Here is a 23,367-nt window from a genome sequence, read left to right on the forward strand (position 1 = left end):
ATTTACTCTCCTGATAAGGATTTTGTGAAAGTTCAATGGTGCCCTGCTGAATATGAATTTGAAGCTTGAAGTCAGTTAGCTTAGCTTAGCATAAGACTGGAAACAAGAGAACAGGTAGCCTGGCTAGCTTAGTTAAAAATAACAGAATCTTTCTAGGGGGCTGGGGTAAGTGCTTCTTTGCTGCGAGAAGCTACTTAGTAACAATAGAGAAGCAACAATTTTAACAACAATTAATCCGTTTATGTCAAGTAATATATTACACTAAACAAATGTAGCATTACTGAGTAGCATCCAGCTGCAGCCCCTGGCATGCCAGAAGTGAAGTGAAGTGCATCCCCCTATTTCCTAAGAAATTGCTGTGATTTTTGAATATATTTTAAGAACTGGCATTAAAGTCTTTTTTTAGTGATGGATGTTTGAAAATGGTTCTTCATTTATGTCATATCTGAAATTAAAAAGTCAGTGAGAAATCTTTAATTGTAATTTTTTTTTTTTCAATGCACTGTGGGGAGTTAGAGTGTTTTTCTGGGACTGCATTTCCCAGGAGTATCATCACTCGCTGTCATAAAGATGTGTTCTGAACACAGACACTTCCTGGTGAGTGCCAAATGTTGTCTTGGCCTTTTTCATTGAGAATCCGTCCCAAACACAGCCACTTAAATTCAGAGTGAAGAAATAACTGATCTTGCCGCTGAATCTTATTTTACTATGTAGCTAGGTCATGAAGAGACATCAGGAGTCGCAGTACTTCATAATCAATGAAAAACTCCTCACTGTGCCTTGAAGAATTGGCGTTGTACAGTATTTTCCAGAAAAAAATCGGCATATGTTTCACATCTGGAACATTAGAGGCATTTCAGCACACCTTGAGGTTTGGTACCTGAAGGGCTTGCCTCTTGGGCTACAGCTGGATAGTACTGCAGATCCCGAGGTGCCAGTTTGGCACAACTGAGGGAGCAGGCGCCTCATGTACAGATGCTAGGATCGACACTTGGTCCTGATATGCTTTGGTGCACGTTATTACCCACCTCTCTCTCTCCCCACATTTCCTGTCCCATCAAATAAAGGCAAAAAGCCCCCCAAAAATATTCAGAAAATAAAAGTAATGCAGATCTTTATAAGCAGATTTTTTCACTCTTCACATTTAGGCCAGCTCTTTTTTCCTGGAACCTAGCTTTATGCTAAGCTAAGCTAACTGATGACTAGTTCAACTTCATGTTTATCATAAAGACATAAAAGCAGAAACTGTCTTATCATTTAACTTTTGGCAGGAAAGCCAAAAAATGTATTTCCAAAGAAAAAAAAAAGAAAACAACCCCTTTAAGCTACTTATAAATTGTATTACTTTTTGTGTAATTGCTTGTAGACCTCAAAGCAATATTGATCACTAACCTTGAAAAAAATCTAAAGGAAAGATTGGTATAAAAACAAGAAATCATCTGTAAAACATCAAACTCATCTGAACATGCTGACAGAAAAAGCTCACTTGTAGGATTTTCCCTCCATGACCTATCCCAACACCTTCAAAGTTAAGAGCTGCAGCAGTGGGACCTTTTTCCTAGCATGTGAATCGATACCTTACAATGCATGTGTGGTGAGAGAAAGAGGAGTTTGCTCAGCTCACTGAAGCGTGATGACCCTTCGTGGTCAGGTCGTCAGTGAAGCATACGGGAAGGATCCAGCAGGGCGAGAGGGAGCGAGGAGGATTCACAGGAAGGCGAGAGTCCAATCCCTAGAGACTTCAGGCTGTCTCGCTCTGTCTGTTGACACTCTCTTACTCCATTGACTTTTTCATTAACCCCTTATCAAAATGTTTTTCTCTCCCACACTCCACTGACACTAGCCTCACTCATTTTTCCACCCACAGGATCCTGGTTCAGCTGTTCCACCTTGTGGTCAGACTTGATATGAGGTTGTCCTGTGATTCTTACTCTCCCATTTCCTGAGAGTGATTGGACTGTGTCATTTTCACAAGGATTATGTAAGAAAAACGAGGGCTCGGGTGATGTTTGCAAGAATTGAGTCACTTTTTCTCCCAGCTGTCGCTCTTTAAAGCACATTTACAGAAATCTTACACCAGTGCCTCAAAACTCATAGAATGTAGACCTACAAGAAATATGTGAACATGATTTATTTGGTGCTGAAAAGTTCAAATTTGCCAAAATAACTGAAGGCTTCTCACTTATTTTAATTACTTGTGAATTGAAAAGCAGCCAGAATCAATGTTTTTATTGGCCTGCGGTCAGAGTTGGGCACTCACAGGCTTCTCGGCAACTCTTGACAACATCTTTTGCTCCAACTTTAACCTTAGTGCTGATATTTTTACTTAAAATAATAGAATTCTGCATGACATAAGTAGATCATTCACAAATAAAGAAGAGGAAACTTGTAGTTTCTGCACAGTATGTGACTGTTGTGTACTTTTGACCAGGCTTACTAAAGTAGAAGTAACTCAAACAGATGCTTTCTTTATGGTTTTAACTTACCATTTTTTTTTCATGGTTTGTGATTTATTTCTCTCTACAGAACAAAGTCAGAGGTGTTGATCCGGGCTGGACCCCCCCTGCTGAAACTCACTGTGCTCACTATGTCTGCTCCAGCTGTGCAGTACTTAGATATAGCACCCACTAGTGGTTGGATCGTTAGTGTAAACTTAAAGTGGAATTTTATTGCAGGCATGATCAAAGACTTTGACTGAACTTATAATTTAATTTGGCTAAGTTTATTTTCAAATTGTTTCTTAATATGAAGCATAGTTTATAAGAACGTGCACTTGTGTGTTGAGAATTAAGTGCATTTAGAAACATTTCACTTTTACAAAATGAGATAAAATATGACTTGATGTCTTCTAAACATACTCAGCAGATTAGATGGTGGATTAAAATGTAAATTTAATTTATCCTCTGGTTTGGTGGTGCACGCCTTAAAGAAAACTGGTCCAGTTCAGTAAGCATATAATAGTAAGCATTAGGTGTTTACCTCTCCAAAATATCACTAACTTTAATCCCAGGTGAAGATGCTGGAGGAGGTGATAAGAATTCACTTTAACTGCAGCAGACACAGGTAACACTTGGTTCCAAACTTTAAGCAAAAGCTCCATGACTGACTGATGACAAGGGGTGCTTCAGGACTTATACTTTATATAGAGTCACCCTCAGGCTTGAATATGGCAGGATTTCAGCTTGAGAATAAGGTTCAGCCCTTTAAAAAGAAATGTACACAGGAAAATCTGCACCCATCTTTAGAAGAGATGTCTACTTTGCTGTATTTAAAGTCCATTGTGTTTTGACTATTCTCTATTCTTTGCTCACAGATGGACTGACTAACTTTGCGATACAGTTAAAAAGGCTAATCTGCTGTAAAATAACTCATCGCTGAAGGAAAAGAAAATGGTAAATGAAATGAAACTTGGACAGAGCTCCAGAATAATTGTTTAATTATCAAAATTGTAACTCATGTACAATTCCCTGAAGTAAGAATGACCGATACAAACCGTAAAGACAGAGTAATAAAACATTTCCACTCTTTTATAACCACATATCATGTTACTTCATCACATATGTAGACATTTTTGGTACTTTCGATGGTACAATTTGTTCAATGTAAAGAAGTGTTCTGTTAAGCTGTTCAAAGACCTCGTCACGTCATAGTCGCAAGATTATTTGTGTAACTGCACATGTGGTAAAAAAAATGTCTGTTGTTTATGAAAACAGATCTCAGAAGACTTGATAACTGAAAGCTTGTTGATATACAATGTTGACCGTCAAGAGGCGATGGAAGACACCAGAAAAAAAGAGACAAATAGTCAAGTTGGAGAATGTGATTTCAAGGGGACAAAAAACAGAGATGAGGCACTAGTAGTTTCATCCCTCATCAGAAACTGATTTAAACCACATGGCCCTTCAAAGTTCCCACACTCAAAGGTACTGTAAAGAGACGGAGTTGATTGCAGCAAGTCTGAGAAGGCTCAGAATTCCTCTTCAGCGTTTCTGCTCTTGGAGGTCTTGAGGTGTTTCAGGCGCTCGATACACTCCTCCACACTGCGCTCACCGTGGACTTTGTTATCTCGGGTGCGTACGTTTACAGTGTTGCTGGTCATCTCCTTCTCTCCCACCACTTTGCAGAGCACAGAAACATGCAAAGAGGAGAGAAAAGATATCAATATGAAGAGGGACGGCAAACAAGAGATAAAGACAAACAGAGTAAAAGACAGAAGTGTGAAAGAGAGTTCTTTCTGCTTACCCAGGATGAAGTTGTACTGCGCCAACTGTGCATTTCTTATCTTTTTGTTCAGAGTGCAGCCAGGGTCCAGATCCACGTCAGCCATGAAGCCGCTGTCATGGAAATTCTGCTTGACCTGCCAGAAAAACAACAGATGGTTAAATAAAGGAAGTTTGTGCCAGGGTGTAACAAACATTTATGAATTCAAAGTCAATTATTTCTATTCACTTGTCTGTTTTTTTTTAAAATTCGGACGGGTAAAAGTGTGCACAAGTTGTTAATTTGGTGTAACGATGATTACACTTCTGCAGCCACTGTTGTCACAGCTGTGTACCTGCTTTAGTCCAGGTCATAATATCAAATGTGTTCAGCTGTTTGTTTTTGAAATGTGCAAAAAAATGATAAAATAATTCTGAATTCACACATTTAAAAAGTTAGAGCGGAATATAACTTCAGTTTAATTTCTAAAGCTCTGGATGTTGCTTCCTTTGTTTTTTAGCCTTGTATGAAATTGGTTGCATCAAACTAGTGCTCTCACAATTATCAGATCTAATGCAAACAAGTAGGTTTTTGGAAGAGAAGAGATGTGCTCTCTGTGTTAAAATCCTTTGCAGTTACCTCACTGACTTCTTAATTAAGTTTTGAACCACTTTCCTGGCTCTGCTTGTGTGAAAAGTGTTACTGTGCTAAGAACACTTGATTACAACCTCTTTGATTGCCTGACTCATTATTCCTTTTGCCAAGTTGGACTTGTTTCATCAATGCAACCAAATTCTGAGATCCTAGTAATTAGTTAGGTCGCTACAAATGTATCACAACTATGAGAACTGAGGGCATGGAAACAGAAGAGAAGTTTCTTCAAGCTTTGGTATACATCTAAGACTGTGATACCTGCACAGTATCAGAGAGCCTTTTGAGTTGGTTTTTTTTAATAAACATGTGAGTTCAAGTTCACTGGTTTTTAGCATAGACTGTATAAAATATGGACGTAGTATGCGTGACGTCACCCATCTGTTTCTGAAGAGCTGTTTTGAGGCCAATCGGCGGCAGCCATATTGCTGCTGTTGAGCGATTGTGACGTAAAGAGGCAGAGTTTGAGCCTCCTAGCCAACAGCTACAGTGTTCCTGCAGTCAGCTGTGCCTCTCATTGGAAGACTTGTAATCTCAAAATCTTCGAAATTGCCACGTTAAAAAAAAAATTCACCCCCCTCACAGTGAGAGCAGATTGAGAAATGAGCTATCCAGACTACACTCGTCTTTTGTACCAGGCTGTAATCATGTTTATTTCTGCTGTAAAGATCGTCTTTTTCCCATTCATGTGTATGTGACTTCCGGAGCCAGCCTCAAGTGGATGAACTGCAGGTTTTTAGCACTTCTGCATTCGACTCATACTTTTAGACCGGAGGTTGCCGCTTGGTTTTTAGTCATGCCTTAACCGAGTTGGGTTGGAAAGAGGGATAGAGGAGATTAAGAGAGAGAGCGAGAGACACATGCAGCTTAGTGTTGAATCAAAGTGTCTGAACACTTTAAGTGACTGCTTGTGCTGACTTTGAAGACTACAAATGGCATTGAGTGGTCATTGGTTACCTTCTGAGCGTACTCCTCATAGGCCACTCCCACAGGTACGACCATCACCTGGCGAGGAGAGAGCCACAGTGGCCTGCAGTAAAACAGGACATGTGAATTTAACCAGAGTGTTAGAAAAACAGTCCAGATACAATATACTGATATTTACAACCTCACAGAAATGACTGGTTTCTAATATTTCTGTTCAGTTGACCGTTTACCCACCATTTGCCTCCGTAGTTCTCCGTCAGGATAGCAATCATCCTCTCCACTGATCCCAGGATGGCTCTGTGGATGATCACTGGCCTCTTCTTGTCGTCACCGTCGTGGCTACAAAATCATTGAGAAACGATTAGCATCACACAGGAAGAGAGACGTCCGACATTGGAAACAACAGTGTCATGTGGAGAAATGAGATTGTTCTCGTTTGTCAGGCAGCGCAGACAATGCTGTTTTATTATACCCTTACTTATTTAGTTTACAACACAAGTATTCCAGCAAACTTTAGAAAATAATCTGAAGCCTCTAGGGCAGCGACAAAAACCTTGGTACTTCTCTATAATTGGATATCATAAAGTTTTGTTCAAGTGTAGACTATTATCTGCCATGTCAGCACTTTCTCAAAGTTATTCATATAAAAAAATTCCTCTAATTATGTAAATTGAGTAGACTGAACTAAATGCTGTAATACACATGATTTTTTTTCTGATGTAGATTTTAAAAGCAGTTACCTGACAAAGGTGAGATCAAAGCGGATCGGAAGCTGGAAATCGAGCTGGATGGTGGCGCATTGATGATACCGACCGATGGCGTCCTTGATCTGAATGTCAATCTGCAAACAGTGGGCACAAACGATCAGCTATGACCCTCCTGCTGCTTCACAGTCTAAGTACATCATTACTGCGGCGCACGTCTCACCTTTGGTCCATAAAAAGCCCCGTCACCAGGGTTGAGAACCCATTTCTCCCCAAACTCATTCAAGCTGTTCTCCAGTTGCTGTGAAAAACAAACAATTACAGCTTTGTTACAATATCAACAGCTGACCAACATGCAACACAACAGCAGTGTTAAGCAAAGCTGTGTATTTCTTCCTGACATTTTCTTCATCTGGAACTAATCACTGGACTGAGAAATGTTAACGTCTCAATAATATTTTATGGTTTCTTGCGGGGGAGTTAATGAGGTGAGGGGAAACACTCAGCAAGTCCCATTCCAGTCACTACGCCAAGTTTACAAGTCGGTTATTTGTGTATACCATTTTCCACCTACAAACATTCATCATAAAAAGTCCATGCTTAAATTATGAAATGTCCTAGAGGAGCGTGTCTCCCTGATAGGTCACGCAAACTAATGAGCTATTATAATGCTCCTCACTTTACCATATGTTACGCTGGTTGTGCTAATATTTGTCTTTCTTTGACACCTTTGACTAACTGAAAATACATCATTATTAACACATGCAGTCAGTAGAAGCAATCAAGAGCTCTACTCTGTAGCCTCTGTGACTTCTTTGGGCTATTCCGCTTCTCTGCAGAACTCAAAGTATTTCATATTTAAATAGCACCATGGCCACTGGATTGATTGTTTGGAAAATGATGTGCTCAAAATAAATATTATCAGCGATGTTCTGCTCCCAGCAGCAGAAGACACGCTCAGAAACCAAGTTAAAATGAAACACTCAGGACTGAACTGTGACACCGCTGCCTGTAGAGCAGTGAGGGGACATTAAAAAAAAAGAGCTCTTGAAAGTTTGTGAAATATCAAAAAGGAACAAAGAATTAAAAGGATGAAATGTCCTTATCTACAGAATAATGGCTCACATATTATCTTACATATTGAGCTGTCATCTTCTGAAGTATGAATGTGGATACAGTCCCCTGTGGGCAACTGTCTGTGATTAGATGGAGCTTAAGCCCGAGTATATCTTTCCAGTGGGTGTGAAAAATGGAGCGTTTTCTGTTGATTAAACTGAGAGTGCCTCTTAAAAACTTCTCAGCATTTTTGATGCCTGGCAGCCGGCAGTAGATTTACAACCAGCCTTACATAAACACTGAAGAGAGTGACAACTGATGTGATGAAAATACAACCACACCTGACGGAGACATGACACTTGGTTGTAGACAGCAGAGCGTCAAGTGGGAAACAAACACTAGAATAACTTTGCAGCCCAGAATGAGTGATGCAGGTTGCTGGTGATGTATCTTATATCTGGTTACACTGAACATATGTGATGTAGTGGTCAACGTCACCCTGCTGTAAGACTGAACACATGCCACCAGACACCTTCTCATCCATTTGTTTACTGCCTGTAAACACTTACCAGACTGATTAACAACCTGTATGTCTCATATAGTTATTCTACCAATAAAACAATACAGTCTGCTCGTGACACCTTTATCCAACAACTGTCATTCAGTGTTGATTTTACACATTCATCTGTCAGACTGGAGACCGTCCCGAGAGAGACCCTCGCTGTGTTTCATTTAACGCAGACAGAACAAAGTAATAACTACCCATTATCATTTAGTGTAACTCACTCAGTCTTGTTATTACTTTGTTTGAGCTGTGTTCAAACATTACCCACTCCCTCCCCGACCATCTTCCAGCTGAACCCAAAATGAAAAATATAGAGCTGTTCCACAGAGAGCGAATTTGATTTGACAGCAAAGGCAGACAGTGATGGCACTGATGTAGATTCTCAGGAGATGTGCGAGCATTTTTCTGAACTGACAGCACTTCTGCAGAATGAAAAACTAATTCATTAAAATATAAATGTTTTCTGGGTCTACAAATCGCACTCTTGCATTTGCTATCTGTGAAGCGGCTCCAGAATTTCTATTTGATAATATCACAGATCAGCATCTTATTCTCTGGTGAGACGGTGTGAGATTGCTCTTCACATTTGAAACCACAGGGCACAAAACAAAGAGGTTGTGTGATTACCTTTTCTGCTTGTTCCCAGATCTCAGGTTCCCCCAAGAACTTCTCCGGTCTTGTGGACAGGTTGAGTTTGAAAGTGAAGCCGAACACTTCGTACACGGTCCTCAAGAAGTCCAGACAGCCCTTGATCTCCTCTTCAATCTGGGGTCAGAAATAAATTGTAACTGATATTCCATCATCCTTCAAGACACAGCTGAGGGTATAAATGCTGCAGTTATGACTGATTTCATCTGTCTTTTCTGGCTTTGACAGATTATGAAATGATGATGTAATCAGAGGAAATTATGATGAACGTCTCAGCTTATTGGAAATGATGTATCCTGATTGAATATTTCCAGTAGATGTTACACTGAAATTCACTGAATTTGAAAGTCTTCTCCACTCAGTTATTAACCTTCATTATATCATACTTTTCAGGAATGCAACTAAAGGCGTTTTTCGACCGCAGGAACTTTACCCCGGAACTAGGGACTTTACCCCCGAACTACATGCATTTCGACTTGAGGAACCAGGGTCTAAAATTAGTTCAGGGTAGTTCATCTCCCCCCTGAGAAGCCCCTGCTTGGGGAGTAGTACTTTTCAAAGGTCCTGGGACTTTTGGCTGAACGCAACAGTGTTTGTGAAGTTTACACAGTTGTTGAAACACAGAGGGAGTTCCTGGGAATGCATACTAGTTTAGTTTTTTTTTTAAAGATTTCAAAATATCATTTAATCTAATTCTTTTTCCCATACGTCACTGGCCTGATTTACACAATCTACCTGGGACTTCAGCCAGTGGTCTAAAAGCAGACAACAATGGGGGCACAGGAACCTTTTAGTTCCAGGGAAAGTAGTTCTGGGGGCTAAAAGACCCTGAAACTCTTGGTCGAAGAGTTATGCACCTTAACGTGCGCGAACAGAGAGGAAAGAAGTTGAAAAGAATCCCCTTCAATTTCAAAGAGAAGTCCCACCAAGTCCTAAATATGAGCCACCATCAGCTTAACATAATGTCAGCTTAGAAGTAAGGATAAACTCTCTGCATTCTGCCTGAGGTTGGTCTGCATTTGGTACATCACAAGAAAACATTAACAGTACAGGCAGCACTTTATAGCTGCTGCAAGCAAAGTGACAAATCCAAAGTGATTTTCATTTGTACACAAAGTGCAATCAAATAATTAACCATCCAATCCACTGCCATTACTGATAAACAGAAAACACAATCAGTGGGATCCTGGCTGCAGGTTGCTGTGTTACTACATCTGAACAAAGTAATTAAGAAATCTATTCAGTCTTCCAAAATCCTGTTTGTGTGCATTGATATTGGCAGTGCTCCTCTCAGGTTGAAGAGTTGCTTTACCCGGCTGCAGCAGCCTGTGGAGTCCTGAAACTTCAGCTGAGAGTGTAACTGACTTTTCAATGACATTACCTGTTTTTTACCATAAACTATACAAGACACTAAGAGACCCGCTTTTTAAGTCTCTATACATCAAACAGACATAATGGCAAAGTAGAAACATTCATCACGGTTAATGCCAGAAAAAGTTCATGGTGGGATGACTTAAATCCTCTTAAAAAACTTTGGCACCAATTTAGCATGGCACTGCTATAACACTGTCAGGCTCATGATGGACGGATGTGTTAAAATATCAGAATCAATGCAGCAGAACCAGAATTATTCTCTTTTATTGCATGCATTCTTCTTCCCTGTCATATCCTGGCATCTACATTACCTTTGATGCAGCTGGCACCAGTTTGGTCTGAGATTCAGGTGATATCAAAGTGGTTGCTAATGTAGCTAGCAGAGTGGGCGAGAGAGGTCTGCAGCTCCACATAACCAGGTTAGTGTTATTTGAAACATTTCTCATTTTCAGGCCGGACCAATGCTGCCTCAAGTGACATCACTTGAGACGACTTATTGATCTTGAATGTGCATCACATGAAGCGTGCTTTACTCGAGAGTGCTGCATATTAGGGTTGCAAAGGGGTGGAAAATTTCAGGTAAATTTACAGAAAGTTTCTGGTAAATTTCCATGGGAAGTTAAAATGGAGAATTTTGGAAATATTCAAAATTGGAAACTGTCCATGGGGATTATTATGGGAATTAACTGAGAATTGAGGGTAATTTAATGGAAAGGTATCATATCCAAGCATAAATATATGTTTTGTTATAAGCAGACATTCATCCAAAATAATACAATTAAAACAGATTTATTTGTAAGTAGAACTTTATCAAGTGTTAAATATTTCATTGAACAATCAATTATTAAATTGAAGAACAAAAAAATGAATGTTGAGTTAAATATTACTCATTCCCTCCTCCTAACTCATTCAAAAATGATCAAAAATGCAATCCCAACAAAATCTCATTCAAAATGTAAAATCCCTCCAAAAAAGTCCCTTTCAACATGCAAATAAAAAAGCATCTTCCCTCAAGCTTCTCAAGCCAAGCCTCTGCATTTTTGATACACCCTTTCAAGCAATGGGCTCTTCCTGGGCTCTTCCTAAATTCCATATTAAGTGCCAACCTTCAATTTAGTAAATTCCTGGTTTATTCCCGTTTATTCCCATGAATGCCCGTTTATTCCCATTTATTCCCGTTTACTCCCATGGAAAGTTTCCAACTTGGAACTGGAATTTTGCAACACTGCAGCATATGCTGTAGCACTACTAGATAAGTTTGTTCATGTGTTATCTTGGTTGAATTGTCCCTTTAAGTCAACAACAACTTTTTAAAATCAGACTTGTGCCTCCAATATGCGTCTTTGAGCTCACAAAAGTAAAGCTGTGGGACTCACCTGATCCATGGAGCAGAAGATGTGAGCATCATCCTGCTGGAAGCGGCGGACACGAGTGAGACCTGTCAGGGCTCCCGACAGCTCGTTCCTGTGCAGGACGCCAAAGTCGGCCATGCGGAGCGGTAACTCTCTCCAGGAGCGTGGCCGGTGATCAAACATCAGACTGAAGACAGACAGATAAACGGTAAGAGTGTGTAAAAACACACTCATTACATCTACTATCTTCTACCTTGACTTCTCAAAATAACTGAAACTTGCTCCACTGCTTTAACATCATCATGAAAGACGATCAATATTTGATTTAACTGTCTTCCAGCTCTGTCACAAAATGTGTTTGCAAGCTCAATTTTCATTTCAGTGCCATCTCCAGAGAGGCTCCCCATGAGGAGAGCATAAAGATCATAGCAGAGAAAAAGAGATAAAAGATTTGAATACAAAGAGCTGCAGTCTGGTTCTTTACACTGCAATGCAGCATTCAGCAGTAAATCCAAGTGGGTCATCCAACTAAAGAAAACATGGCACAAACATCAGTCCATTACAAGCTGAGCCCAACTGGATGGCAAACTAATATAGCAGTGAAAGATGGAGCTATTTCACAAAGACTGAGTCAAGTGCTGATAACAAACCCTTGTGCAAACATCTAAATCTGTGAATGAGAGACAAAACATCAGTCAGTGGTCGTCCCTGCTTTCCATTACACTGAGGCAAGTCTTTTAGATAGATTAAAAACGGAAATGTGTACTTAAGTTAAATACTTTGTTTTGTGAGCTTATTTAATGATACAAACACGGTTTGTGCTGCAGAAGAACAAACAGCTCTGCCTCATGCAAAGACTGTTGTTTCCCTTATTAAAGAAAATAACATTAAGACATCTATTTCACACTATCGCAAGACTTGACACACAGCATGAAACACAAGTGGGTTCAGTTCATTCTTAAAACTTTGTTGCTGAAGTTAGACTCTTTAAAACTCTAAATCAAAGAATAGAAGCCTCACCAGTGTCCTGGGCAGTTCATAGGTTTGAGGGCGAAGGTCTCCTTCTCCGCCTCGAAGGAGAACATGTTATCACTGTAGTGCTGCCAGTGGCCGGACGTCTGCCAGAGCTTGCTGTTGTAGATGTTGGGCGTCACCACCTCCTGGAAACCCCTCTTCCTGTACTCACTCTGTGAAAGAGCAAGGTGTGAAACAGGAAGATTAGAACAAAACTGTTCTGAGCCGAATCCATCAAAATACTGTGTGCACATCCCAACAACTGGTTTGAACTCTCTCTTTCTTAATCTCCTCTATCCCTCTTTCCAACCGCAACTCAGTCGAGGCAAACGGCGGTCTAACGTGAGTCTGGTTCTGCTCGAGGTTTCTGCCTGTTAAAAGGAAGTTTGTCTTTAACGCTGTAACTTGTTAAATGCTGCAAAGTGCTCTGCTCATGGTGAATTATGCTGATATAAGACTGAGTCTTATCTTGTGTTGATGTTGGGTCTTTATTAATAATTTGACAGAGTGGTCTAGACCTGCTATGTTTGTAAAAGCGTCTTGAGATAACGTTTGTTGTGATTTGGCGCTAGATTGATTGATTGGACTGCTTCCTTTAATTGGAGCATATTATTTTAAACACATTACTCTGTAGATTAAAATTGATATTTTGAATAAAGAAACAATCTCAGATAATGTGAATGCAGCTGCATATTCAGATTTTTATTTGTTAGCACATTATGTCAGGATGTTTGGGGTAACCTGGAAAAGAACGGCAGCAAATTCAACAAAACCCTGAGTCAGCTTTTTAGTCTGACGTGTGCATTAAATTCAGAAAAGACGTCTCATCGCAGTAGTATTAACAATAAAATAATAACCAAAAATTAATAAAAGTTCATCCTACAATCACGCTCTATATGACCTAATAGGTAAAATATTTTGATTATTGTTTTTTTTTTGGCTTGCACAGGAGATCTATGTAACAAGCAACATCTAATTACTTAAAACGTCCTCAGTCAAAAATCTATTTCACCAAATTAAAGGTAAATGCTTTTGATGTGCACTGCATTGTCAGTGAACTGACTACAACTAAGGAAGTGGCAAAAGAGCTTCTTCAATACTGTCAATCATGCCTCTTTTACTTTTGTACATTTGTTCAACATAATTGCCGGCGAAATAAAAAACTATTGTAAGATTAATAAATAGGTTTGTGTGTTCAAGGGTAAACTTCACACAGGACAAAGTACTGTTTTTCTATTAGAGGCAAGAAAAGAGAAATGTCTTATTGAGAGATAATTAATTGGGCAGCTTTTTCAGCATTATTGTTGCAGGTAGAGAAGTTATGGTTATCAATTTGTAGTTTATTGTTTGTGCACAAATGTTCATCTAAGCCTTTTGATGTCTATGACTTAATTCATCACCCCTAACTACAAATCATTGAAAACAGCAACTTTCTTTCTTCTCTACATAAAATAATATGACTCTCAAAGTGGTTTTTAATTGCAGCTCCATATTTAGTACAAATATAAAGCATCTATTATTCTAGAGGTCACTTTCTGCTCTGTCCTCATCCCCAGGTCTCCATGCTAATTTAAACTCCCTGACTCTCTGTCTCTTCCTATGTCTCAAAGTTTTGGAGTGAGATCACGGCTGTTATTCACTCTGGTCCTGACAGCTTTCACTTACTCTGATGAACTCAATCAGTGTGTTGTAGAGGAAAGCTCCCTTGGGCAGGAAGAAGCAGCTGCCAGGACTCAAGTCATGGAAGAAGAACAGGTCCTGCTCCTGAAGATAAAGAAAGAAAAAAGAGGGTTGTTAGTGTGATTGAAAATTAAGAGAGGACACCACCCAGGCCTGACTGGTTTCAATTAATCACATATTTGAGTTCAGCAGTGTTTGTATGACAATGCATGGCCTCCTGTTCAGCTGTTTTCACACAGTTAAGGAATGTACAGTCTACTGAATAGGTGCCATTGAATGTGAAATCTGGCTTCTGTACTTTCACCTGTATTTCACAACTAGTTTGTTTAGAGTGTGATTATAACTGCACCTGTAAAGAACATAGCTTAACTAAAAAAAACATCAAACACCATGAAACCTGGAAGAGACATATTTGAAAACACTATGAGAGCTCTTTTGCTTCTTAAACATTGAAGTTCTTACCCGTCCCAGTTTGCGGTGATCTCTGTTCTTGGCCTCCTCCTGAAACTTCTCCCATTCTTTGAGCATTTTGGGGTCAGGGAAGGAGATTCCATAGATCCTCTGCAGGGTTTCCATGTCTGCTTTTCCCTCCCAGTATGTAGAGGAATTCTAGCACATCAAAAAAAAATGTTAGATAGCTTTTATTTCATTCATTCTTTAGTTCTTTCGGGTGCTTAAAACTAATTGAGTATAATAAAAAAAAAGTAGCAATGCTATAAAAGTGGGACACATCTGCCAAGTGTGGCATATTCAAAACACTGATTAGAGTACTTCAAATCTGTCCGAGTTCATCAACAATAAATCAACACTTGTAACAGCAACAGGTGTGTTTAACATAAAAAAAACTAAAACACTGAATACGTAAAAGGCTCACCTTGTGGACTTTAAGTGCCTTGATTTTTCCAGTATGTCTCACATGGGGACCCCGACACAGGTCAATTAAGGGACCACATCTGAAAGGAAAAATAGTTTTGAGCCTTTAAGAACACAAGTTGTTAAAAAACTGACTATAATATTGTCATGGTTACAAAATCCCATAAGTGGATCAGAGCCATAAAGTCATCAGCCCAAAGCTCAATGTTATCTAAAGAGGACATACACGTTTAAAATATACTTAAATACAGTACATTATTTTATTCTTAAAGAAACTTACATTTTCCTCTAAAAGCTGCAACATTGTGTAAAAAAAAAAAAAAAAAAAAAAGTCATGCATTGATGTTGGTTATTTCTGTTGCATAATTGTTGTGTGAGGATGTTTACGGCAGTGTGATTGTGTAGGTGTTGTTTATCATTATGAGGGTGATCTGTTGCTGCAGAGGAACAAGCTTTTGCAAGATACTGAAAGAAAGCATCAGATTTTTTGCAACAGAATATTTCAGACAGAAATATAAAGCTTCTGCTCTTAGTTTAAGTATTTTAATGGGGTTAGTTTATAAGGCAGAAATTATAGGATATCACCAGAACTGTATTTTACAGGATTTTTGTACTCACCTGTAAACTGTGGTGGTGGGTGTGGTAACCTTCTCATTCAGAATGCGGCACTTGAAGGTGTTGTACTATAAAGAAGATGAAGAGGTGTTTTTTTTTAACTTCTGTTACCTCTAAAGTCTACCTTTGTATTTGTAAATATTGATGTGTTCAGGTACCTTGAACATTTCCAAAAGAGTCTCCTTCTTTATCTCCAGTCTCTCAAAGGGCTGCTTCTCCTTGATAATTTTCTTGCACAAGTTCTCCAGACATGGGAAGTCATTGCTCGATACGCCCCTGTCCAAAACATCACAGATTAACACAATAGAAGGTCATGAAAATGACAGCTTTACATAGTCCCACATTAATATGCAAACTGCTTTAAATACTAAATGCAGTCTGCCGGTGTTTGTGGAGGGCATCACGGATGTGACCAGGCATTAAGCCTTGTGGACAGACTTTTCATCCTACAGTGTAATGCTCTGACTTCCACAAACTGATAACCTCTGCCAAGCATGGGCAAATAGTTTAAAGTCCTTGGCTTTAGGGCATGAGCTATGTCAAAATATCCTTGCAAAAAAACACAGTCTCCAAGAATGCCATTAGCATAAAACGACTTCATTAGGAGGTTGTAGAATTAATTAGACAGCACTCCTCACGCTCTCCCGCTGCCTGAAGCCAGGAGAAATGCATCTGTTTCAGGGAAAGGTCAAATGAAGAAGTTGTTTACGATGAAGAGGTATTCAAATGTCTGAGGGTGTCTCAAAGCACTTTCAAAGCTTCACCCAACTTCTTTGTGTTTTGAATAGATTTGCTTTAAGGCTTCAAATTCTGTGGGCTGATATATAAAGATGTCGTTTTAAATCCACGCCCGACAAAAATCCAGCTTGACGGCATTAGTGTCATTAAACTCCACCTGTTTTGTGTTTGCAATGGGTCTAAGACAGTGAACCAGACTGGCAGCCACTGAGCTTTGAAGTAAACATCAAAATAACACTGAGCGATGACTAACACAACTAATTAAACAGACAAATCTGAAGCCAAAGCCTGTTCGACTTACTCATTGTTCTCCAGGAACATGTCGTAGTAGAAGCCGCTCTCGATGGGGGGACCGTAGCAGAGGCAGCCTCCATACACTCTCTCCATGGCTTCACCCAGGATGTGAGCACTGGAGTGCCAGTAAACCTAAAGAATATCGCCCAATTAGACATCAATTTCTTTTTGTGTGTTTAATAAGACTTTTAGTACAATTGCGCTGGAAGGGGTACTGTTGACCTTCATGTTTGTGCTGGTGTAACATTCATTCACTGTGCTGCAGACTTTGTTAGAGGAAAAAAATAACTGAAACTATGTCACATCACCTCTTCATGAATGCTGACAACACTTGGAGAAGTAAAAAATCTGAAAAATGTCCAACTAAACCTGCTGACAACTGGTAACATAAAAAGCAAATTGGCTGAGACAGTGAAATCTCTAAAGTACTTAAAAATGTCAAATGACAAATGGCTCTTCTGGTGAAATATTCAGCACCTTGTTCAGACAATGAAGTTGAAATTGGGCTGTTATTTCGAGAGCAAGTCTCGTTATTCACTCATGACACTGGTTGCTGCCACTTTTATGACAGTCCGTGATTGCGGCAGTATTTTGTTTTACACTCTCACGTCTCTACTTAATGTTTTTCTGGATTGGACATTTGATGGAGAGAGGTTTGAGGTCAATCATTGATTGAAAACCTTTCTTTCATCGCTTTAACCTTGAATGCATGTGTTGGCCTGGCCTTAGTACATATCAAGATGACTGAACTGTTGTGCATGTCTTTGCTCTTTGTATGAGCACATTTTGTGTAGCAGCTTTGAAGTACAACAGGACAGCTCTTATAACAAACATCACCGGCATACCTAAAATGTCAGAAGTACTCAAACTAGCATTTTCATAGTGATGTTAAAATACTGGAATGTAAGTAAAGTTTTGGTGCTCAAAGATGAGTGAACTGTGCATCGGGAAGAAAGTGTTAAGAGGCTTTACAAAACTTCCCTGCAGTCTCCTTTCCTAATCCAAACATACGGGAGAGGAAAAATCAAATATAAGCAGACCAGGGATGAGGTGGACTTACTGCTTGAGCCTCCTCATCATCAAACTTGAGCAACTGCAAGCTGCAGTCATCCTCCAGAGGTCTGTCCAGGTCCCACACACCGTTGTTCACTTTAGCAATCACAGTGTTGTCAGCAAGGCCTTGACTGGGAATACGAAAGAAATGTGTACCACATCAAATTTATGTGCAGAGCTTGGTGGAAATAAGTTCGATAAAATACCTTATGGTACATATTTTACAACTAAATAAAAGACTACAAGCTCTTTCATCAGATTGAAGTGAAGTCATTTATCATAGAAAACTAGATTCAAAAACTCAATGTGTTTATATACTCCCAAGCACTGCAGGAGAAATCTTCATTGTGTTGTGATCATGTAACACTGTCATCACCAGTCATACAGCAGATGTAGTTTGGCTAGTCTTACAGGGAGTCAGTTTATTTACCATCCTGTGCCTTCAGGAGGATATAAAGGTATGCTGCAAATAGTCAGCCCCGCCCCTTTGCATCTCCGCCTCTAAAATTACAAAAGTCCTCTTAAATTGCCTCAGCCACTAAAATATGAAGACACCTTCGAGCCACAAAGGTTAGAAACCAGCAGTACTTTACACCAATGTGCTCATTGCATCATAAAGTACAAAGGTGGGGCTGTGGATGAGACTTTTAAATCACATGGAGCAATGCTGGCACTGACTCAGTGCAGTGGTGGTGATAGAGATTCTGACATTTCTGAAAGCTTCTTACTGTGCTTACTGTGCAGTCTGTTCATGTGACCTTTGGTTATCAACATTCGATCCCTGCTAACACACTCCTGTCACCTACTGGGACTGTAGGGAAGTCATTCTCACACCCCACAGCAGAGTTTACTCAATTTTTTTGTTATTTTTTACTGATGGAGGAGTATTTTCTTGTCTTGAGAAGACTGTCTAAGGTTAGTGGGTGCCATTTTCGATTACTATTATCATAATGTGGGAACTGCAAAGCCTTTTGAAGCTCTAACAGTGATTACAGGCTGGAGGAATAGATTTGACAGCTGGTCTTTGGAAATTAAATTCCTGGAGCACCCTTGAGGTTTCCCTTTTTTATGCTTAATGAAAGCTAAGTGTCAAATTTAATAAGTGTTAATTGCAGCTATCCAATTATCACACTGACCTGATTCCACAGGCCACCTGGTATGGCGTGGTCTTCCATGACTCGGCATCAACCACCTTTCCATCAGGGAGAGTCACCTTGATGGCTCGGCTATTATTCGCTGCTCTTTCTGCCATGAGGGTGTCATGCTCAGCTTTTAGCTTTGAGTACAAAGTGAGACGGTTCTCAATGTACTCAGGTGGAGGTGACAGCTGGAAAGAAACACAATGAGAGGAGTAAATGGAAAGTGTGTTAATAATGCTGTTATCTGTGTTTACAGTTATATGTAAATACTATTATATTAATATAACATAGATATGCACCATGATTTAATTCCTTTTAAAACAAGACATTATTCTGATGTCTAATTATAGCACCGAGCCAACCACATACTTTCGAACACTTAATTTAGCAACTCACCTCAGCCTTGCCTCCAGCGTCCCCAGCAGCATTTTTAGCCTTCTTCTTTCCTCCATCTTTGACGCCTTCAGGTTTCCCCTGTTCAAAAAATCATGCAATGAAGTCAGTGAATCTTATGATACAATATGAGGCTATTATGGAGCTACTTCTGACACAAGTTAACAAAAAGATACCTATTCTTTCTAAAGATTTGAGTACAAACCTGGTACGACTATTAATCATGACGTACACAGTTGACTACAGGCTCAATAACACATTAACAGGACACAAATATTGCTATTTTTGCACCAATTTAACACTGCACTTCTATGCTATTAAGAGACTTCCCTGTTTGGAAGCTACATTGAATCAACTGAAACTGTGGGACAAAAACAGATTCATAAAAACACATTATTTCCAGTTTTTAAGCGATCTTCACATTGATCACTGAATGTTTGAACAAGTCTGTGTGTTTGTACGTTCAGAACCATTTCTTAACTCTGTGTTCTACATGATTTTCTTCTAATTCTTACTATTAGGCTACAAGTATTCTTGTTTGATTTTTATTCATCCACCTATTCTGTTTTCATCTTGTTGCTGATGTAAAGCGCTTTTTGACATAGATTTAGAAAGGTGCCATAAATAAACGTTATCATTATTACTAGTTAATCTATTCATTTCTATAGCACTGCTGTAATACTATTATTGTTGTCCCTATCACACAGAAGTAAGTATATGCATTTCACAAAAAGTGAATACAGCATAATACTATCCTGTGGGAGTTTATTAGTGATTTTAAGAATGACCTTTAAATAAACCCACACTTTTTATCTATTTGGGACATTCCGATTTGTATAGAGAATATGTCTGATTCATCAAATGTTGCACAGGCTGGTCTTAAACTGTGTGAGACCACCTATATGCGATCAAACTGCAGATTGTCAGAATTGTGAATGGAGTTCTGGGCAAGTCTCCACAGCCATGCCGTGCCAAGCAATACGTGTAATTCAAACATTAGCCAAAGTGACCAACTACACTTACATTGTGGCACAAATGACTGCCTTTATTAAAGATAAGAGTAGCATTAGCATAAGACCCTGTGTTATCTTGACGGTAGCATGAATTCATAGCCGTAACATTAACACTAAAGCACCGCATTGCCGGTGGACAAATGACAGCATGAATCTGACGACCGGCTAGGCTAGCTCGCTAACATGTATCAATATGTACGCAACCATGAGACTGAGGTGTCACCTTTTTCCCCTCGTCCACTTTCATTTCGCTCATCTTCTCCACGACAGTCTGGTCAGCCATCACAAGTGAAAAGCCACCTCACTTTTGTAAGATAACTTCAGAGACTCTAACTAGCATGTATGGACAGCAGGCAGTCAGGATGCCGGGTGAGGGCTGATGACGTACCCGGATGTTGCAATTCTGATGCAACATTGGCACAGTGGGCGGGGCTTGTATGACTGATGAATTACTACCAGATTACACCTAACCAATCCATGCACAGAGGTTTTCAATGTTACTCCCATTTCAACTTGTTTTTTTAAGTAGAATATAATGGAAGTTATGGAAGTTGTTGACATCACCTTTTAAAAATGAATTCGCTTTTTAAAAAACTAGCCTAAAGTAATGGCTCACCAAAAGTGAAAAAGTCCAAAATTTGTAGAGAAATGTGCCAAAAGTCCCGAGTCCCAATGTGCCTAGCAAAGGCAGCTAGGGCTTCTGGTGTTTTGTGACGTATCATTTTAAATGTGTCATCCTTGTGCCTATTTTTTGTCCCCCAAAAATTCTGAATTACTGCAAAAACTAGCAGATGATCACTTATGTCACTAATGAGTACCCCTCCTACTATTTTACATTCAAATGTATTGGTAAATATATTGTCTATCATTGTTGCAGTGTCTATTGTTATTCTGCTTGGTTTTGTTATTGTAGGAAACAGGCTGCAGTGGTTAAAGTCAATTGTCATTTTGTTGTTGTTGGGGTTTAACAAATCAATATTGAAATCACCACATAGTACATTAACCTTTTTGTCATTAGAGTTATTAAACTAGTTTATCCTTAACTGTGGCAACGCATGATCCCGGTGTTCTGTATACACAACTTATGATAATGTTTTTGTTTTTTTTTTAATATAAATTTCAATAGTTAAACATTCCATTATGTTATCTATAGTGTTTGACATACTATCAACCCGGCAGCACCTCAACTCCTGTTTCATTACTCCTTACTTTTTATTCAGTTGATATAATAGTGGTGGTTCAGTTGATATAATATTCACCTGAAAAAGGCCATGTAGGGATAGAGCCAAAACAACCAAGAAGTAGACAGTCCAGCTGACTTTCCTAAGACAGCTTTTCTATACTGTAACTTTAACCTAGTGTAGCAAGGCAGGATTATTTATAAAGCACCATTCATAAAAAGAGCAATTCAATTTATAGAGTTAAAAACAACACTGTGTGGAGGAAAGGAGAACCAGCAGATGACTTTGTGGGTGCCAGGATACTGATTAATTTCTTCTCTGTTAGCACAGTATAGATTAGTGACAGCATACAGCAGGTACTCTGCAGGAGCATCTTGGTGGGGTGGATGGATTCAAAGGTTTGAACTCAGGCTACACCAGCAGGGGGTTTTCCCATCCACTCTAACAGCCATCACAGCTCACATCTATATGTACAGTATTTCTGAAAAGTTCAAGAGATGCATTCTGACAGAGTTTCAAAAACAAGGTATCTTCTGATAGAAAGAGAAAAGGAGATCATCTCCTTAATCTAAAATTAAGAAGTATCCCACTGTGCTGCCACTGGCAGTCGGTTTCAGTTAAACCTACTGTTGCTAGGAGCAACCACTACTGGCACAGTTCCAATGCATATTGAGCCGTTTTTTTTATAAATGCTGTTTGTAGATTGTTTTTTTTTGTTTTGTTTTGTTGTTATCTTTGCTTCCATTTCAATGCTAACCAAGCTAATTATTAACAAGGTGTTTTAGGGTTTCAGGGTAACAGAAGTTAAATTTCTGGACTTCTCCTAGATTGGTGTTCTTGCTATATTGGTGCTAATCTCTTGGTGACAGCCTACTGTTTTTTGCAAGAGGAACCATTGTTTTACACCTCATATACAGTGGGTACGGAAAGTATTCATACCCCTTCACTTTTTCTATATTTTGTTATGTGTAAGTCTTATTCCAAAATTGATTAAATTCCTTTTTCCCTCAACATTCGACAGACAATACTCCATAATGACAAAGTGAAAAATGTTTTGTCTTTGGCCTGAATGTCTGGAGGAAACCAGGCACCACTAATTATCTGGTCAATACCATCCCTACAGTGAAGTGTGGTGGTGGCAGCATCATGCTGTAGGATGTTTTTCAGCATCAGGAACTGGGAGACTACTAAAAATGAACGCAGCAAAATACAGAGAGACTCTTGACGAAAACCTGCTCCAGAGCGCTCTGGACCTCAGACTGCGGCGAAGGTTCACACTCCAACAGGACAACGATCCTATGCACACAGCCAAGATAACAAAGGAGTGGCTTCAGGACAAGTCTCTGAATGTCCTAGAGTGGCCTAGCCAGAGCCCGGACTTGAACGTGATTAAACATCTCTGGAAAGACCTGAAAATAGCTTTGCACTGACCCTCCCCATCTAACCTCATTGAGCTTGAGAGGATGTGCAAAGAATGGGAGAAACTCCCCCAATTCAGGTGTGCTAAGCTTGTAGCATCACACCCAAGAAGACTGGAGGCTGTAATTACTGCCAAATGTGCTTTAACAAAGTATTTAGTAAAGGGTGTGAATACTTATGTACATGCGATATTTGAGTGTTTTATTTTTAATTCATTTGCAAACATTTCTACTAAACATTTTCCAGTTTGTCATTATAGGGTATTGTGTGTAGATTGTTGAGGGAAAAAATGAATTGAATCAATTTTGAAAAAAAGGTGTAACATAACAAAATGTAGAAAAAGTAAAGGGGTATGAATACTTTCCATACCCAATGTATGTGAATGAGAGTCCAGTTATCTTTAAACCTCACAAATTTAGTTTTAAAGTCCCTTTAGTCAAACTCTTGGTTGTGGTATCCTACTGTTTCTTATTTGTCA

General features: G+C 39.3%; 1 protein-coding gene and 1 long non-coding RNA gene across 2 annotated transcripts; one reads left to right on the plus strand and one right to left on the minus strand.

The window, feature by feature from the left end:
- Positions 1-3,419: 3,419 nt before the first annotated feature.
- On the minus strand, positions 3,420-20,670 carry tars1 (threonyl-tRNA synthetase 1). Its single transcript, XM_034692227.1, has 19 exons — positions 20,513-20,670; positions 19,280-19,357; positions 18,881-19,071; positions 17,752-17,875; positions 16,699-16,823; positions 15,818-15,935; positions 15,663-15,727; positions 15,046-15,124; positions 14,634-14,780; positions 14,157-14,255; positions 12,498-12,664; positions 11,502-11,664; positions 8,731-8,868; positions 6,706-6,783; positions 6,519-6,619; positions 6,013-6,117; positions 5,809-5,881; positions 4,243-4,357; positions 3,420-4,116 (listed from the first exon to the last, which is right to left on the minus strand). Exons 1-19 carry the CDS (start codon positions 20,570-20,572, stop codon positions 3,968-3,970), a joined length of 2,175 nt encoding a protein of 724 aa, XP_034548118.1. The 5' UTR covers positions 20,573-20,670; the 3' UTR covers positions 3,420-3,967.
- A 1,566-nt stretch (positions 20,671-22,236) lies between these two features.
- On the plus strand, positions 22,237-23,071 carry LOC117819465. Its single transcript, XR_004632552.1, has 2 exons — positions 22,237-22,390; positions 22,492-23,071. It is a non-coding gene; the product is annotated as an uncharacterized LOC117819465 (long non-coding RNA).
- The last annotated feature ends 296 nt before the right edge of the window (positions 23,072-23,367 follow it).

The sequence above is a fragment of the Notolabrus celidotus genome, chromosome 9 (assembly GCF_009762535.1).
Source record: "Notolabrus celidotus isolate fNotCel1 chromosome 9, fNotCel1.pri, whole genome shotgun sequence".
Taxonomy (NCBI): Eukaryota; Metazoa; Chordata; class Actinopteri; order Labriformes; family Labridae; genus Notolabrus; species Notolabrus celidotus.